The following is a 19,442-nucleotide window of genomic DNA, read 5'->3' on the forward strand; positions in this document are numbered from 1 at the left end:
TTTCTTTTATGACTCATGCTTTTGGTGTCACCTAAGAACTCTGCCTAACACAAGGTCATAAAGATTTTCTCTGTCTCCTAGAATTCTTAGTTTTAGATTTTTTTTTTTTTTACTTTTAGATTTTATAATTAAGTCTATGATCTACTTTGAGATAATTTTTGTGTATGGTGTGAAGTAGATACAATAATATGTCCAAGTCCATTTTTTTTAAACATACAGATATCTAACTGTCCCAGCACCATTTGTTGAAGACTACCCTTCTCCCATTAAACTGTCCTGGCACTTTTTCAATAACCAGGTGATCATAAAATGTTAAGGGTTCATTTCTAGACTCTCATTTCTGTTCTATTAATTTTCATGCTTAGTCTTTTCTTTTAATTTTTTCCTGATGGGCAACAACTTCATTTTTTAAAAATATTTTTATTTATTTGTCAGAGAGAGGGGGAGAGAGAGAGAGAGGCAGGCAGAGGAGAAGCAGGCTCCCCACTGAGCAAGGAGCCAGACGTAGGACTTGATCCCAGGACCCTGGGATCATGACCCAAGCCGAAGGCAGACGCTTAACCGACTGAGCCACCCAGGCGTCCCTCATGCTTATTAGTCTTATACCAATCACACTGTCTTGATTACTGTAGATTATAGTAAATTTTAAAATTAGGTAGGGCAAATCTTCTATTTTATTTGTTTTCAAAATTGTTTTGGCTCCTCTAGGGAACTTACAACCCCAAGATCAAGAGTTGCATGCTGTACCAACTGAGCCAGCTAGGTGCCTCATCTTTTGTTAAATTTATTCCTAAATATTTATTCTTGTTGAGCCTACTGTAAATAGATTTTTTGTTACTTCCATATTCAGATTGTTCCCACTACTAAACTGTTCATCTTGCCTCAGTTTGTAAAAAAAAAAAAGTAGAAACTGTTAGGCTAGGATATCCTAACTTTCCTCCACTGAATCTATGTACCTACTTGGTTCTATATCCAGGTTCTTCCTTCTTCTCCCCTTTCAAAATTGAGGAAGGGATCCCTCTTCTGTTAAGACCATCTTGTCCAGTCAGGATTCTGAACAATCTTGCTTTTTCAATACCCTCTCTCCTCATCCTCCTTTCTTCCCTTGTTAATCCTAACAACTAAAATCATGCTGCAGTATTTTTTATACTCAAAAAATAAACAAAAAAAAAGGCTTCCTTTATATCCTCATATACCTCTAGCTTCTACCCCATGTCTATTTCCTTTCATCTGCAAACTTCTTTAAAAAGCTATCTATACACCCTATCTCTAATTCCTGGGCCTTCAGGTATCCCTCAAGTCACTCAAATCTGGCTTCCACCTCTGCCAGTCCATGAACTGGCTCATCAAAGTTACTGATGACCTTTAGACTACCAAACCAATGGCCATATTTCTGCCCACATCTTCTCAACTTCTCAGCCAAACTCAATACAGTTAACTATTCTTTTCTTGAAATACTTGCATTACTTAGGATCCATGACATCATCCAATATACATTCCCAATTTCCCTATAACCACTCTGACTGTCCTTCTTAGCCTCCTTCCTAGAGGCCTTCCAGTTTACCCAACTTAGAAATATGCTGCACTCCTCAGGGTTCTATTTCTAGTCAATCCTTCTTTCCTCTCTATAGTCTCTTCCTTCTCTTCCTCCCTAATTTCATCTGTTTTCATGGCTTTTAAGTATCACTAATAATACATTTATAATCTTGAAACTGACATCTCCAAGCCAAGTATCTTTGATCCTCCCTGGTAGAGGCCTACCTGACAATCTTACAGGATTCTGAGAACCTATGACTGACAAAAGCAAAAACAAAACAAAACAAAACAAAACCTCTTCAGCCATCCAATAATGGTGACTTCCAGCAATATCTTTTGAGTTCTCCCTTCTCCCTTATGTTCCATATCCAATCCATTATCATGTCCTCCTATTTTTGTTGCCTCAAAATATCTCAAATATGTCCACTCTTCTCAATCCCACTGCCACCTCACTAATCTAAGCCATTATTATCTCCTCTCTGAGCTACTGCATATCCACTGGCCAATCTGTTTCTGTTTGCCCTGGTAATCTCTTCTCTACATGGCAGGGTAATCTTTAAAAAACGTAATTCAGATGATGCTATTCCCTTACTAAAAACTGTTCATTTTTTCAAATCCAAACTCCTTACTGCTATGTACAAGGTCCTGCAGTATGTGGTCCCTACCATGTCCATCCCCCCCAACAAGGTGCTCCAGCTTTTCATTTCCTCAAACACATTAAGCTCTTCAAGCTTCAGGCCCTTCACATGCTTTCCCTCTTTGTGAAACATCTCATTCTCGCTCCCTTATCTCTGTCCATGTCTTCTCAGAGGAACCTTCCCTTACAACTAAGTAGGTCCTTGGAGTCTGCAATGATTCTCAATGTACACAGTTCTTTTCCTTCTTAACATTAACATAACCTATGAAGGCAGGAAAGATTTCTGATTTTTTACCACACACACACACATACACACACACACACACATATATATACACACATACACATACTTGCCTGAATATAAATTGTAGCCATCAAGAAGTATTCATGAAAATATACAAAACTAACTTAAGAAAGACATTATGTTTAGCACTTCACAGGTCTGCTCTTCCTCAAAACTTTCTTAATGTAGAGGTCCATGGGATGAGCCTGACTAAATTGGAGGAAGGCTAGCAACCTCAAACTATATGCACAATTTTGTGAACTGTGTTTTCTAAGCAGATGTCTAGTATGTGCACCAGAATTTCAAAGGAAACTGCAATCCAAAAGAGTTAGAAGATACACAATCTAATAAATTCTGGCTTCATCATTTAACAAGGTAGACTCAAATTCAACATAAAGTTAGTTCTTGAAACAAAATGAAGAAAAGATACAGTATTTTGGGGGGTGCCTGAATGGCTCAGTCAGTTAAGTGTCTGCCTTCAGCTCACGTCATGATCCTGGATCCTGGATCGAGCTCCGCATCGGGCTCCCTGCACAGCAGGGAGTGTGCTTCTCCCTCTCCCTCTGTCTTTCCCCACTGCTCGCGTTCTCTCTCGTTCTCTCAAATAAATAAAATCTTAAAATATAGTTATTTTATATAGTATTTTTTAAAGGCCTAAGTCCTATAATTTACTAAATCTCAATGAAACTTAGTGGATGGTATGAACTTAAAAAAAGATTTCTGAGCCAAAGTTCTTATTACATCCTGACTTTTATGTCATGCCTATATATGAAACCCGTCAGACATAGATTCTTTATATAGAAGTAAAGGAGGGAAAAGATGAATAAAGATATATCTATCACAGGAAAGGCTACAGAAAATGAAACATATATGAAGGAAAAGATGAGAAATGCCACGTCTTATCACCCATTTCAAATTTTCACTGCCAAATATCTGAAGAATTAGGAACCACAGACCTTACAGCCCTTTCATTAGTTCCTGCGTGTGTGTGTGTGTGTGTGCGTGTGTGTGTGTGTAGAGAGAGAGAGAGTCACTTCAGCATTCCAGGCTGAAGTTCTCCTCAAATCTCCAAAAGAATGTTACAAATCAATGTGTTAAAACTGTGAAGCAACTAATTTCAAGACTGTGCTATGCTCTTAAGTGTGGCTGGCTAGAGGGGCCATTTCGACACTATTAACACATTTATTTGAAAAACCCAATCCAATCACTTCAGGCTGTGAGAACGAAAATCCAAGACATTAGGTGATCTGTTCAAGGTCACAAGGCTAGCTAAAGACAGGACTGAAACTTGCCTCCCATGTTTAGTGCTCCTTATTACCAGTCTCTCTCTTACAGCTCCATCAAAATGCTGAGCATGAGTTCCCCAAATACTGAGACTCTAACTCTAGGTCATTAATTTAAAAAGAAAAACAAAAGACTAAAACTAGTATGATATGATATAGGAAAAAGAAATTTAAAAAGTAAATATGAAATGGGCGCCTGGGTGGCTCAGTTGGTTAAGCAACTGCCTTCGGCTCAGGTCATGATCCTGGAGTCCCGGGATCGAGTCCCATATCGGGCTCCTTGCTCAGCAGGGAGTCTGCTTCTCCCTCTGACCCTCCCCCCTCTCATGTGCTCTCTCTGTCTCATTCTCTCTCTCAAATAAATAAAAAAAGTAAATATGAAAGCCATTAAGTATGACTTCTCTCACAAACAGTATGATATGTTTTTCAACTGTGTATAGAAAATGTTTGATTAAGGCAAGATTAGTTTTGTAGTTTGTTGTAATTATTTTAGTGATTCAGAAATGACAAATAAAAAAGAAATTACTACTCCAGAATAACAAACCTGACATTTACTTGTATTAAATTTATAACTTTCAATGAACAAATGAGGCTCTGCTTCCCTATTTTAATATTATCACTAATGAGATTATAATTGAACAAATTCAAGAGAAAGACAAAATGGTTTATATTTCATTGTTGTCATTTTTCACCCATTAAATTAACTTGTTATTCAAATATTCTACTGAGATGTTGTTCAACACCAATGACCTAACAGATCCAAGCTTTTAGGGGTGAGTAGAGGTACACTGGTTATAACCTTCAATGAAAGAACTGTTAGTACTAGAACCTTTTATCAAGCTATTATGCACTCAAAGTCTATATGAAGTTTTAAACATTTCCCAAAATAGAGGCTTTAAGTAAAAGCTAAGAAAACATAATCATTAGTGTAGTAGCATACCTTCCGTAATCTTAAAAAAAAATTACTTCTGATTTTTAAGCCAATAAATATTTTTTGCTCAGCAAAGAGCAAAATTCCTCATGATTAGATCCTATGAGCCAAATTTTTCTCCACCCAGTCCTGTTCCTCTCTGTTGTGGAGCATAATTCCATAAAGCTTTAGCTCATTCACTTTGTCTACTGACACACTGTCTCCAAAAACAAACCCTTAAACTCAGCAAAAGTCTTACTCTACTATTCCAAAACCAGTGTAATGAGTATACTTTAAGATGCCTGTCTGACAGTTGTAATGTAAGTGTCTCTGTGTGCACAGGATATCAACTACAAGAATCTTCCTATTTCTCTTAAGTGGCTGTGTCTCAAGGCAGCATCATACATAAAACTATTCACTATGCAATGAAGGAAATCCATACATAACTCAAAATCAAACAATCTTAAATCTCTATTCTTCAGAAGAACTATGGGCAAACCAATCACATGAAGAGTGAAAGTAGGAAAAAGCTGAAAGGTAGCAAGGAATAATGGTAAAGGAGAGATGCTTTATTCACTAACAAATTATTTAACTTCTCTGCCTATCACATTCCTAGTTAATAAATAAAAACAACACCCACTTCACCGGGTTCTTGTAAGGATCAAGTGAGTTCTTGCATGAAGATGACTTCCCAGTAAAAGGAACATAACACGCACTCAATATATACCAGCTCCTTCCTCCTTCAGTTCTGGGCCCTGTGTTCTTTGTTCTCTCTACTCATTTCCCCAGATGACTCAGCCTTCTCATGACTTTCATTAACAAATGCTGAAAACTACTAAATCAGTCAAAGCCCTGATGTGTACATGCACGCTCCCAGTGTAAGAAGCTGGCCTCCCCTACCCCTGAGATACTTAGGTGAGAAAGGCAGAGGAAGAGACCCAAATAACTGAATTTCACTGTCATAACAAGTACTCGGTGTGGACAAATGTCCATGAGTTTCCAACTATCTCCTAGAGACTTCCACTGCCATCTCAAAATGCCAGAAATCAAACTCACCAGTATCTTTTTAAAAATTGGGCTCTCTTCCTGCCCCTTTTCTAAGTGGTGAGTGGTGTCCAAGAGAGACCAATCCTTGCTCTGTTCTTCCCTCATGTAAATATCACCAGGTAACCCAGGCCCATCAAGTCTACCTTCATAATTTCTAGCCTCATTTTTGGTCCCGCTGTTACCGCCAGAGTCCGGTGAGGATTTCTCAATCTCAGCACCACTGACTGACATTTGGGCCCAGATAAATCTTTGTTGTAGGGGCTGTCCTGTGCATTGCAGGATGTTTAGCGGCATCGCTGGCCTCTCTCCCCTAGATGCCAGTAGAACTGCTCCTTCCCTGCAAGTTATGACAACGAAAAAGGTTTCCAGACAGTGCCAAACACCCCCGGGGAGGCAAAATCATCCTTCCCACATGATGCCCCCCACTCCTGCCTCTGAGCACCATGACCCAGTTCCTCACCACTTCATACATGCAACAGAGAATGGGTCCCCAAATTCATCTCCAGCTTCTTCCCTCTAACTCCTGTTGCACTGATCTCCTAAAGGTCTTGTAAAGCACAGCTTTTATGAGTCATTTCTCTTAAACTACACCTCCCTGTTACCTTTACAATTAGTTCAAAGCTCTCCACCCAGCCTTGATAATCTGGCCTCAACTAAACATTATCCAACAAAGCACCTCACATAGTGTCTACCCAGCAGCCCTTCAGTAACTCAGACCTGACCTGTTCATCCAGATCTGTTTCCTATTCTACAGCTGTCACCCGGGTTTGGATGCCCATTACCCAGCATCTGTTCCAGACCACCGCACTAGCCTGTTTCCCCCAACTCTCCTCTTCCTCACTCTAGGTCAAAAACCAACAATGAGTCTCCATTGCCTACTGAAATATGAAATCTTCTGTGTTTTCTTTAGGGTCTTTCTTAATATAATGTGGTCTCTTTCTAACTCTATGTTCCATTGTCCCCAAGACATACTTCAGCTTCAGCAAAACCTAACAATCTGCTACTACTTGAAAAGGCTCCTACACTTTCTACCTTTTGTCATGTCTTTTTTTCTGTCAGGAAGTCCTCCATCCCACTGCCCTCCCTCCAAACTAATTTAAAGTCCATCTCAATTAAGTCAACCCTAACCCTCTCCTACACATTCACATGGTGCTTTATGTTACACATGTGTATCCCTATAGTTTACAAAGTCCTGGAGAGATTCTTACTCCTCTTTCGATGCCCTGCAAATGCCTACGCCAGTTAAGTAGCTAACTCAATATATTCGAGTTGACCCAAATGTTTCCCACTTAGAAAGCAACAGGTGGCTGTGTTTTCAGACAATCCCAAACTCTCTTAAGAGAACTAAATCTGTAGTTCCTTTTTGTCTCACATTTTATGTCTTAGACCGATTTTTATGTAAACAGCCTTCAAGATACCCAAAATACTATTTGGTACATATTACTGTAAGAGTTCTGCTTCAGCAAGCTCCGACAGCTTCTAACTTGTAACTGAATCCTGAATATTTCTATTTAAGCCCTTTCTTTATACTGAAAGGCAACCGAAATTTATTTTTGAATGTTAATAAAACTGAGCAAAACGTAAAAATAACTTGATTAAACATATTTCAAGCAAAGGTTAATTAATGCTCATTTGTCTATCCTAAAAAATACACTAAAAGTCCGAAAGTCTTCCGGCACCAAAAGAAAAAAAAAATATGAAAGTCAGTTTATTTCATCTCCCCCCACCCCAAAAACATAAACCGAAATAAAACTTGGGAAGTTCTGCCTTAATTGTAGTTCCTAAATGACTTGAAAGTATGTTTTGCTATTGCTACAAAAAAGGGCAACAGCATTAATGAGCATGTTATGACCAGACCTCTAAAAGTCTAACTCCAAAGCCATATGAGGTGAGCATGGGACCCCACGCTGCCACCACCATTCCTTGGCCAGGGTCAGCAAACTATAGGCCCTGTTTCATATCCCCTGAGTTAAGAACGGTTTTTACATTTTTAAAGGGTGGCAAAAACAAAGAATATTGGAGAGACACTGTTTGTGGCCAGCAAAGCCTAAAATATTTAATTTTTGTCCCTTTACAACAGCATGAATTTGAGACTCCTAGCTCTTCATATCTAAGACACCCAACTTTTCCTCCCAAGATTTTTAAAAAAGCAATGTAAAACACACAAGATTATGCAAAAAGACAGAACTCGTTCAACTTAGTCATAGCTAATGCACAGGCAACTTCTAAAACAGAGACCTTTGTGGACATTTTTATACTTCCAGAATTTTTGTTAGAAGGAACCTGACTCTCATTCTTTAGATGAGCACATTTACACTTGAAGAGTGGAAGTGCCTGGGCCAAAGTCCCACTGCTAGTGAACAACAAAACGGGGTTAAAGACCCAGGCCTCAAAACTCCTGATTCAGTGCTCTCTGCAGTATACTACATTATACCCACGCATATGGCTTTAAGTTTTGGAGATGTGGGTAAGTGGCTTGGATCATCATAAAGATGAAAGCTTAAAACCTGCTCCTGATACGCTGTTCAGACAGACTAGCAACTCTGAATCATTAAACAGAGTACCAATAATGTTCCCCACATACATTAGATAAGAACTTCTAGGAAACCTATTTTAAAAACAGATGTGATAGAGAAAGCTTAAAATTTACTGGGCGTGCTCCTCTAGTGCTACAGATCTGAGGCAAATACGCACGTTTGACTTCAGCTACTCAGTACTTACCTCCCAACCCGAACCCACGAGTTCCACCAAATGGTACCGAATGCCAATCGAAAACTGTCCAGTTTACATCAGCCACAGGTTCTATAGTTAATTACAAGTTCTTTTCATACATATCTACTTGCAAACTACTAGCTATAAATTCAAATTTTTGATCTCCCCAAGAATTCAAGCTTCCTTAAGAAAACTGCTTCTTCGATTCCTACAAAACCCACTTTGTGGCGTCTTTTTACCTATACCGATAACTTTACTACCCCGCAGGATCCGAAGAGTTATGTTATATACCAGGATCTAGGACTCAAAGACATGGTCGCAATCCAAGATCCTTCATCTGAAGTTGCTCCTCCAGTACTGAAAAACAGATTCTGAGGCGCAGCCGAGAGATACTGGGCTCAGGCTCTTCGGAGATTAATACACAGACCTCCGCCCCCCAACCCCCACCGTATCCCTGCATGACTTTTGTCCTCTAACAGCGACCCCTCCCCCTCGACCGCGGCGCGAATCCGGGCCGCCCGGGCACCTGCGGCCCCAGCCCGGGGGCACAAGCCCACCGCCGGCGCTGCTGAAAACAGCGCCCACCCCACCCCCCACCCCCGGAGACGGGCAGCTGGAGGCCGGAGCCGCCGGGAAGCGACCGGTCTGCGTCCGGCAGAGCCCGGGACGCGTCCAGAGGCGAGGGCGGCGGCGTTACCTGGAGGACCACGTCGTTGGGCAGCTGCGCGGCCCGGAATAGCTCCAGCACCCGCCCGTTGGCCGCCACCTTCTTGGTGCTCTCGATGTCGCAGTAGGAGAAGAGATCCGAGTAGTATTTCTGCTCCGCATCGCTCAGCGTTAAGCCTTCCATCTTCGCCTCCGGCTCGCGGCCGCCCCGCCCCGCCGCGCCCCGCATGCAAGACCCGGGACCTGGCCCCACGACCCTGGGACGGCGGGGGCTGCGCGCGACCCGGCTTCCTCCTCGCGCCGCGAAGCCGCGGGGAGCCCCAACCCCGGCCTCACGCGCGCGGGGGGCGCCCGAGCAACAGGGCCCGGAGGTCGCGAGGAGGGGGCCCGGCTGGGCTCGGCGCGCCGCCGCCTGCGAGGCCCCGCGCAGTGCCGGGCTCGGCTCGGCGCGCGGCTCCGGCTCCGGCTCCGGCTCCGGCTCCGCGGCCGAGGGGAGGGCGTGCGGAAGGAGGCGGGGGCCGAGGCGGCGCGAGGCACGGGCGGACTCCGCCCCCGCCCCCGCCGCGGGTTCGAGTCTGCCCGGTTCCCCGCCGCTTCCCCCCAGACTTCCCGCCTCGGCTTCCCCTTCCGTCCACGCCCCCGGAGCGGCGGCACTTCCCGGAAAGTTGTGGGGCTTCGCGTCTAAAGTTTCGGGGGCTCTGAGCTGCGCGTGGCCGCCGCTCCGCCTCCCTCCGCCGCCATTTACTGCGCCCCGGCCCGGCCCCCGACGCGCCCGCACCAACACTGACAGCGGCGGCCGCGCTCCAGACCCGGATGTGAGGCCGGGAGGAGAGAGCACGAGAGGGAGAGAAACACCCACCGGGCGGGCTCGGCCGCTCCCGGGAGAGGGGGCCGCAGCGCCCCCTGGTGGCCGGAGCCCCGCGGCGGAGGGCCGAGCGGCCCCCAGCCCCGGGAGGAGGAGCTGGGGCCCCGCGGACGTGAGAACTAGGGGTCCACAGCAGCAGCTCATTTTAACACCAAGACAACTTAACACAACCGTTGCTGTTTAGATTGTTTCAAAGCTTCTGACACTAAAGGTTTAATAAACATTCACTGAAAGAGGAACATTGTTCAGGTTACTATTGTATCTGTACCTTCTAGATGTCAGATGTTACTGAGAATAAATGCAGTATTTCTACGTGCTCCAAAGAGCTATGAAGATTCAATCTATCTGGGAACTCTCATACTGACACTAACATTGAGGCTTAACTCCCACTCTTGTTCCAAAACATGTTTACCTGAGAAACAAAATTTGCCGAATAGAGGGAAAAACTGGCAAAGTTTTCTTCTATGTACAAGGTCGTCCTGGTCACCGGGAACATAGCACCATAAATATATACTATCAACTGTGCAACCCCGTGTGGGCCCTGGGCTGACCTCAGGGGCTCCTTGCCACTCTAAACTTCCTCCTTTACAAAAATCATGCACTCTTCTGATCGGCACCTACCTGAGAGAGGAGAGGTGTAAGATGGCTCAAGTAGAACATCTGAAGAGTTTATACTTAGCAAATAGGAAATACTTCAAAAACAGTAGCTAAGGTTGTTTGTGACACAGATTTTTCCATTTGGGTCTTTATTTTGTCTTCTGCCTTTTGCTCCCTAGAGTTCTGATCCTGTAAACGGGGGGGCCCGGCTGGGCTCGGCGCGCTGCCGCCTGCGAGGAAATTACAGGTTCCCAATCCTTTACTTGTAATTCCAGAATCAAAAAGCACTGAAAACCCCCCAATTTTTTTTTTTTTCAGCACTTTGGCAGCAAAACCTGCCCTATCTCATTTGGAGACAAAAATCTTAATTCACATGAAGCTATTTATAGTCTTATTTGTGCCACTTAGTGTCAATTTTTATTCATTTTACTCCTTTACTCCAGGTCTTAATGGGATGTTAATACATAGTTATAGGAATTTATTACCTTTATTACTTTTCTTTAAAATATTTTATTTTAAATAATTTTTTACCTTTGTTTAAAATATAGATAGATAGATACACACACAGAGACATATGACCATGGAGCTGTAAATACTTTCTACCTTGACCAGTAGCATTTTAGGTAGATATATATACATATACACGACATGCCATATAGATAGATAGATAGATAGATAGATAGATAGATAGATAGATAGATATGGTAGATATATATACATACACGACATGCCATTAAGCTGAAGTTGCTCTATCTCTAAAACTTTCAGTTGTCACATAGACATCTCACATACCTGTACAGAGGATCTGCTGTAGGTGACCAGAGCCTCACAGACGGCTTGTCTTCCAAAGGTGTAGATAGAAGGAGCACAATGGGGTAGGGATTGGATCACAATTGTCTTCAGCAGAGGGCCTGAGTAGTGCAATCGGTTAAGCGGCTGCCTTTGGCTCAGGTCATGATCTCGGAGTCCCAGAATCGAGCCTGGCATTGGGCTACCTGCTCAGCGGGGAGTCTGCTTCTCCCCCTCCCTCTGCCCCCGCAAATAAATTAATAAAATCTTAAAAAAAAAAATTGTCTTCAGCATATTTTTCTCCACCACCTTTCCTAGGCCTTAAAGGTCTTTCCTGCCCCAGGGCCTTTGTTCCTGCTACCTGAAATACTCTTCCCACAGACCTTTGTGTGGCTTGTTCTCTCATACCATTGAGGTCCTTGTTCATATGTCTCTTCTCCAGAGAGAACTTCCTCTCAACAGCTGATCCAAAACAGCCCTACCACCATGCTCTATCCCCCTCTCTGAATTATTTTTCTTTATAGTCCTTTTCACTACCTGACATAAAGTATACATCTGTTTACATTTTTAATATCTAATAGTTATTGAGTGCTTACTATGTTTCAGGCACTGTTCTAAAACTTTACGCTAATTACCACATTAATCACAACAATCCTATGAAGTAGGCACTTAGTATTTTTATTGGACAAATGAGGAAACTGAGGCACAAATCAGTTAAATAACTTATAAGTCACATTGTTATTAAGTGCCTGGATCTGGGATTCAAAATCTAGGAAATCTCAACTCTGAAATTGCTGTCTTACAGAGCTTTTCTTACTTGCTTATTAAGTCTCCCCAACTACCATCCCTGTATTTACCAGAAAACATTTGCTCATTGCCATGGCTCCAACGCCTAATATCTGGCACAAATGCTCACCAAGAGCTATTTGTTGTATGAATGAATGAACAAATGAACTAATGCTGTGATGAGCCAATCAGTACCCTGATCTCCTGATTTGGCTCCCTTAACTCCAGCAACCTCCAAACCTACTCCTCTTTAGCAACCTAAAATACTTACAGGATTGTCTCCATTCCAAGTTCTGGGATTCTAAGATTTCCTTCTCAGTCCATAAGGTGCTCTTCTTTTACTCTCACTTCCCGTGCCTTGAATAAACCCGGTCCTTATCACCTGCAGGTTCTTCTCTCCCAATCCCAACACATATTTCATGCATTCAAGGTGTACTTTGAGCATCTTGGGCCAGTGTAAAACAAACTGCATGATCTTGTCCTTGAGATCATCCATCTAGGGACCTCATAGTCATGTCACGTCAAGGACACCCAACTAGCGCCCTGGATTCCCTCATGCATTGCCCTTCCCCCCTACCCTTGCCAAATGCTAACCTTGAATTGGCCACAACATGGGAGTTACGGGATGTTGAGGAGGACTCTTTCTGTGGTCCCATTGCTCTGTGAGGCCTTCCTAATGTAATAGGATACAGAGTGGGACTTTTCCTGTTGATGAGCAAGAACAAGCAGAGGACAAAAGGGCACCTGTACCACATGAACAAGGTCAAGCCCCCCCCCCCCCCCCCGTAAGGGTTTACTAAGAAGCAACGAAATGGGCCCTATTGCCAGCAACCAGTGTCTCAGCCCCAGACCCAGTCCCCAGGCTCGTGAAGGAGTCCTAACATCATTCACCTTGTGAGGAGCCCGGTGGTTGTGTGAGAGTCCCCCCAGACACGTACTCCCCACAGAGTCAGGCGCTCATAAACACAGGGGGCCCTGCTCGGCGGGGAGGCTGTGTTCTCAGCCTCCTGCTGTATTCTGGGTGGGTTTGGTGCTGGAGAGTTTGACAGTTTCACAAATGAAAGAGATTTCTCTCTATATCTGTCCCTTAATTGTGTGTTTCCAGCTATGAAAGGGGAAAAAAAAATACAATTTAACACATGCTCTTTGAGGTCGTCTAATTTTTTTCCTAGTATACATTTCTAGACATATCAATTTTAAAAAGTGACATCATAAGAAAGCTATTTTAAAACAGATGGTCTATATTATATAGCTATAAATTTAAAGATGCTGGTTTTCAGGGAAAGATCAAATAGTTGATTATTGCCAGCAAATGCATCAACTGATATTTAACTGGAAATCTCTAGGCTTTTATTTTTTATTTTTTTTAAAGATTTTATTTATTTATTTGACAGAGACACAGCGAGAGAGGGAACACAGGCAGGGGGAGTGGGAGAGGAAGAAGCAGGCTTTCCGCCAAGCAGGGCGCCTGATGCTGGGCTCGATCCCAGGACCCTGGGATTATGACCTGAGCCAAAGGCAGATACTTAACGACTGAGCCACCCAGGCACCCCAAAATCTCTAGGCTTTTTAAAATAAACTGTATACAATAAAATCCATTGTTTCTGGTATACAGTTCTATGACTTTTGACAAATGCATATAGTCGTGACCCACCACCAACATCAAGATGCAGGGCCACTCTGTGATCCCCCCAAAATTCCTTTGTGCTGCCCCTTTTTACTCACCTCTGCCTCCACCCTCAGCCCCTGGCAACCACTGATTTGTTTTCTACTTCTACACTTCCGCCTCTTCCAGAATGTCCTATATGGAATTATGTGGTGGGTAGCCTTTTGAATCTGATTTTTTCACGTAACATAATGCATTTCAGATTCTTCCATGTTCTTGCTTCTATAATGGTTCATTTTTTAAAAATTGCTGAATAGTATTCTGTTGTATGAATAATTATAGTTTGTTCATCTATTCACCAAGTGAAGGACATTTGGGTGTTTCCAATTTTAGGTGATTATTAATAAAGATGCTGTAAACATGTACGTAAATTTTTTGTGCAAACTTAAGTCTTCATTTTCTTCTTGGGTAAATATCTGGGAGTGGAATTGTTGGGTCATATGGTAAGTATATGTTTAACTTTATTTTTTTTAATTTTTATTTATTTATTTGACAGAGAGGGACACGGCGAGAGAGGGAACACAAGCAGGGGGAGTGGGAGAGGGAGAAGCAGGCTTCCCCCCGAGCAGGGAGCCCGATGTGGGGTTCGATCCCAGGACCCTGGAATCATGACCTGAGCCGAAGGCAGATGATTAACAACTGAGCCACCCAGGTGCCCCTATGTTTAACTTTAAAAGATGCCCAACTCTTTTCCAAAATGGCTATGCTACTTTGCCTTCCCACAAACAATGTACAGATTTTAATTTCTCTATATCCTCACAAACTATTCTAACATCATTCTAATGAGTGCGTAGTGGTTTCTCACTGTGATTTTAAGTTGCATTTCCCCAGTGACGAATGATATTGAGCATTTCTCATGTGCATATTTGCCATCTGAATATCTTCTCTGGTGAAGTGTCTATTTAAGACTTCTCCCGTTTTTTATTGGGTTGTTTGTTTTCTTATTGTCGAGTTTTGAAAATTCTTTGTACATTTTTGATACAAGCCTTAGTCAGATACATTATTTGCTGGTATTTTCTACAGTCTGTGGCTTGCCTTTTTATTTTTCACAGAATAGGATTGTTAGTCCAACTCAGGGGTGATCGTAAAAGACGTTAGTGAGGGGAAATCCATTGGAGAGAGTTTCATTTAGTGCACCTCGTCATTAACTTTGTGTAAGAGAGATTGCCCAAGATAAGAATATACATTAAACCCATGAAGAGTGGCAAATGGTTAAGCTGATAGGGCAGGGATGTGGAAGAAAGCAGTTTGGAAGATCAGGAAGGAGGCGGTCTAAGGGAAAAGCATGTGGTTGAACCTATGGAAGGGGCGTGAAGTGTGAATATCTTTGTATTTTGTGCTGACGCCCACCGGAAAACATCCACTGTGGAGGAGGCACGTGACACCCCAGTGGACAAAATGGCCTGGCTAGTTGATGCCAGGTGACCTCGGCAAGCAGCCACCCTGGTGTTGCCACACTGGCTCGGGAACCGAACAGCTACTATGGCAGCAGTGGAAGGCATGCATGGGCCCCACGTGATGGGTTTCCACTTACCAAGGTCAAATGTCCACCTGCCAGCAAGAGTTGAGTTCAGCTCAGCTCAGCTTGGTGTCAGCTCAGCACCAAGTTCCACTTCTGATGCAGCATCATCCCTCAGGGGAGACCGATCAGACACTTGGTGACAAGTTGATTGATCTTTACTGGAATCAAACATATTCTGGACATAAATTTGCTTTTCTGTCTACAGAGCCTCAGCTGGCAATGCTATCTGAGAGTCTAAGCATTTTTATCACCAACCTAGAATCTATGTAACATCACTTCAGACTGAGATACTCACTTTCCAGTAATACAAGTGCATTACTATAGGATCCACTGGACTCCTCACACACCACATCATCCAGAAGCTGCTGATGTCAGAGAGTATAGAATGGCCTTTTGAAGTGCAGTTGATGTGTCAGCTTGGAGATAATACTATGTAAATATGGAACCTTGTACTCCAGGACGCAGTATGCACACTAAATCAATGGCCTGCTATACTACCACATCTCCAGAAGGTAGCCTGACTACATGGGATATGAAACCAACGGGTAGAAGTCCAACTGGCCCCCATTTGCCTTTGCCCTCAGCAACCTACTTGGGGGAGTTTGCACTTCTCATCCTCTCAATTCTAGGTTTTGAGCATCTGGAGGTCTTGGTTCTCAAAGGGGAGTGCCTCCACGAGGAAGCTTATTATGAGTCCCACCAAACTTGGAGCTATAAATGCTGTCCGGTCACTTAGGGCACCTCCTGCCAATAGATTAGTAGAAAAGAAAAGAATCAACATACTAGGAGGTTAATTGAACCTACTAATCAGAAGAAAACAGTGCGTATTTTACACAACTGAAGTAGGAAAGAATATGTTTCACACCCAGAAGCACTGGGGTATCTCCTGGTACTCTTCTGTTCAGTTTTAGTGATAAATGGACAAGTGTAACTTCCACGGTCCAAGAAGGGTATGGTGACAGGGGACTCAGACCACTTAGAGATGAAGGTCTGTGTCACCTTAACGAGGTTAAGACACCTGGGGGTGCAGAGGTGTTAGCGGAGGTCAAGAGGAATCTAGAATGAGAAGTAGAGAAGAGACAATGAATATCAGATGTGGCCTTGGAATGAGCTGCAATGGTGGCAGATAGAGTTTGCTCCATTAACTTTGCTCTTGTAAAACTTTACGGGAAACAACACCTGTAAGAATTGTTCCCCTATGGGGGCGCCTGGGTGGCTCAGTTGGTTAAGTGACTGCCTTCGGCTCAGGTCATGATTCCGGAGTCCCAGAATCGAGTCCCACATTGGGCTCCCTGCTCAGCAGGGAGTCTGCTTCTCCCTCTAACCCTACCCCCTCTTGTGCTCTCTCTCTCACTCTCTCTCTCTCTAATAAATAAATTAAAAAAAAAAAAAAAGAATCGTTCCCCTATGGAGAATTACATTACATGAAGTAATGAGTGGTGTCAGTATGGACTGTGGTGGTTGCTGGGGCATGCTCCCCAGATTTACCACCCCACAGGACTGAGACACTGTTCTTTCAACTGTTAGGAATATTGGGGAGTCAGGGGCTCACAGCTGAATCCCTCGCCAGGAATGGCCCTTGGGAGAGGGAAGATTCCTCACCTAAGGTGACCCCCAAGTCCTGGGGTGGGACTTTAGTTAGTGGATATAGGAGCCTAAAGGTCCTTGCATTATTTTTTGTTTTTAAGATTTTATTTATTTATTTGAGGGAGAGAGAGCGAGCACGCACAAACAGGCAGAGGGAGAGGGAGAAGCAGGCTCCCCGCTGAGCAAGGAGCCGATGCAGGACTCGATCCCAGGACCCCGGGGTCATGACCTGAGCCGAAGGCAGACGCTGAACGACTGAGCCAGCCAGGCGCCCCGGTCCTGGCATTGTTTTGAGACAACGTGAAGAGCCACCTCGGCTCCAGAGCTCCTCCAGGAATTGGCTGGCCCCTGGACTGTTAGCACATTGCAGATCTCCCTCTGTCCAATTATGGGCTTTTTCCACTTCCCTTCTGTATGTGTGCTGTTCCTGACAACAATTATCAATGAACTTCCTGTACCCAAATCTTCATTTCAGTGTGTCTCCTGGGGAAACTAGCTTAAGCCACCCACATACTTCTGCTCCTATTAAGTGGAGTTTTAATTAGTGCTTACCAACCTGTTGTACTTATTATTGTAATTGTTATAATTGGATTAAATGTTACATAAGCAAATTAATTATGAAAACAGGAAGATGGTGTTTCTTTTTTTTTAAGATTTTATTTATTTGAGAGAGAGAGAGAGCATGTGCGCACACACTTGTGTGCGTGGGGCGGGGAGGGGCAGAGGGAGAGGGAGAAGCAGACTCTCCACCAGCTGAGCACAGAGACTGATGTGGGGCTCGATCCTGGGACTCCAGGATCATGACCTGAGCCAAAGGCAGACTCTTAACCACCTGAGCCACCCACATGCCCCGGTTTTTGTTTCTATAAAAACTAAAAATGATGTTTTGGGAAGACATGAGGATAGTAACTTGCTAAGAAATGTTGCTGCTGAATTGGCTGTGGAACTCATGAAGAAAGACCAGGGATTGGAAGCAAACATGGTACCGCATCTCTGTGCTGGGCACACAGCCGATTCAGTGTGTGCTTCTTGTTTGATTGATGTAGAATCTGGAGTGGAAAGTAGTTTACTATCTGTAATCAAAATTTCTGGGTTTTTGTTTTGGAAAAATCTCTTATTGTTTTTGTAAAAATATACACACTTGTGAAAAAAAAAAACAACTCAGGACAGAATGAAGAAAAAAAAATTAAAATTGCCTGGAATTCTGCCATCTGCAGGCAACTTCTATTAACATTTGGGTGAATATTCCTGACACCATTTGTTTAAAATAGACACAAAATGTGGACGCCTGGGTGGCACAGTGGGTTAAGATGACTCAAGGTTTTGGCTCAGGTGGTGATTTGCAGGGTCACGATTGTAGGATCATGAGATTGAGCCCTGCATTGGGCTCTGAGCTCAGCATGTAGTCTGCTTGGGATTCTCTCTCCCTCTCCCTCTGCCCCTCCTGCTCATGCTCTCTCTCCCTCTAAAATAAATAAATAAATCTTTTTAAAAATAAAATACACACAAAATGATAGACATACAAACATACAACATCAAATAAAGGGATGGGTTATGTGTGTATATATATATATATATAGACATACATTATATTATATGTACACATTACTACTTATATATTCAAGTATATCAATTGAATGGATGCATTATACATTACTACATATTATATATATATTATATATGTGTGTGTATGTATAATTCATCCCTTTATTTGCCATTGTATGCCTATTTCTTTATAATCCTTTGTAGCAAGTCTTTTCCATTCAAGATTGTATTTGTAAAAAGAGTTGTCCTTTTCTCTTAACTTAATTTGAACCTTATTTCTTTTCCCTTTTTTGGAGTCAGCAATATAGATGATATAATCAGATTAACAGACTGGAAAAACACAACTGTATCCTCCAGAGACCACTTAAGGCAATCTTGTACTTTATTACCAATGGGATGTATTTTCATTACCTAACTAGAAGGGAATCATAAAATGATTATTTTTTTGGATGTTGCAGCTGTAAATCAGTGTTTCCATCATGAGATAGAAAATATCAAAGAAATTTAAGATTTCATATTAGCATGAGGTTAATCAGAAGCAAAGGCATAGAAAGCTATACAAAATTGTTGGCACAGCAAAAATAAATCTATTCTTTATATAAATAGAATTCTCAGAAGAGATTAGCCAAAAATGAAAAAGCACTTTTCTCTAAATAAAAATCAACCCAACAAATACTTATTACTTACTCTATGGAGGGCACTTTTCCCCAAGTTTCTTTTGTAAACATTCTCAGTTTAGTGTTTTCTCAATATTATGAATTTCTAGCATAGAAAAGATCAAAATGGTTTTCCCTATTCTTTGTAATACTAAAGCACTTAGAGGCAGTCATGAAACATACCAAACACATGTTGCTTTCCACTAGTAGCATTTTCTTTTTCTTTTTTTAAGATTTATTTACTTATTTATTTGAGAGAGAGAAAGAGAGAGCTGAGCAGAGGGAGAGGCAGAGGGAGAGAGAGAATCTTAAGCAGACTCTGCGCTGAGCTTGGAGCCCGAAGCAGGGCTGGATC

The 19,442-nt window shown here is 42.7% G+C and overlaps 1 protein-coding gene across 9 annotated transcripts in view; it reads right to left on the reverse strand.

Annotated features, from left to right (window-relative positions):
• REPS1 (RALBP1 associated Eps domain containing 1) overlaps positions 1 to 9,875 on the reverse strand; it is an 86,562-nt gene extending 76,687 nt beyond the window's left edge. For 2 of the 9 annotated variants that reach the window (XM_064598162.1, XM_064598161.1), the window contains exon 1: positions 9,106 to 9,874. In XM_064598162.1, coding sequence (XP_064454232.1) covers positions 9,106 to 9,303 — 198 coding nt within the window. In that variant the 5' untranslated portion in view covers positions 9,304 to 9,874. Of the gene's footprint in view, positions 1 to 9,105 lie in introns of all 9 variants that reach the window. The other 7 variants (XM_045865628.3, XM_045865627.3, XM_064598163.1 and 4 more) reach the window with 6 other exon arrangements.
• Positions 9,876 to 19,442: the final 9,567 nt, after the last annotated feature.

This window comes from Mirounga angustirostris, unplaced genomic scaffold, assembly GCF_029215605.1.
Source record: "Mirounga angustirostris isolate CCGP_5_RB_7025 unplaced genomic scaffold, mMirAng1.0.hap1 SCAF_8, whole genome shotgun sequence".
In the NCBI taxonomy this organism is placed as follows: domain Eukaryota; kingdom Metazoa; phylum Chordata; class Mammalia; order Carnivora; family Phocidae; genus Mirounga; species Mirounga angustirostris.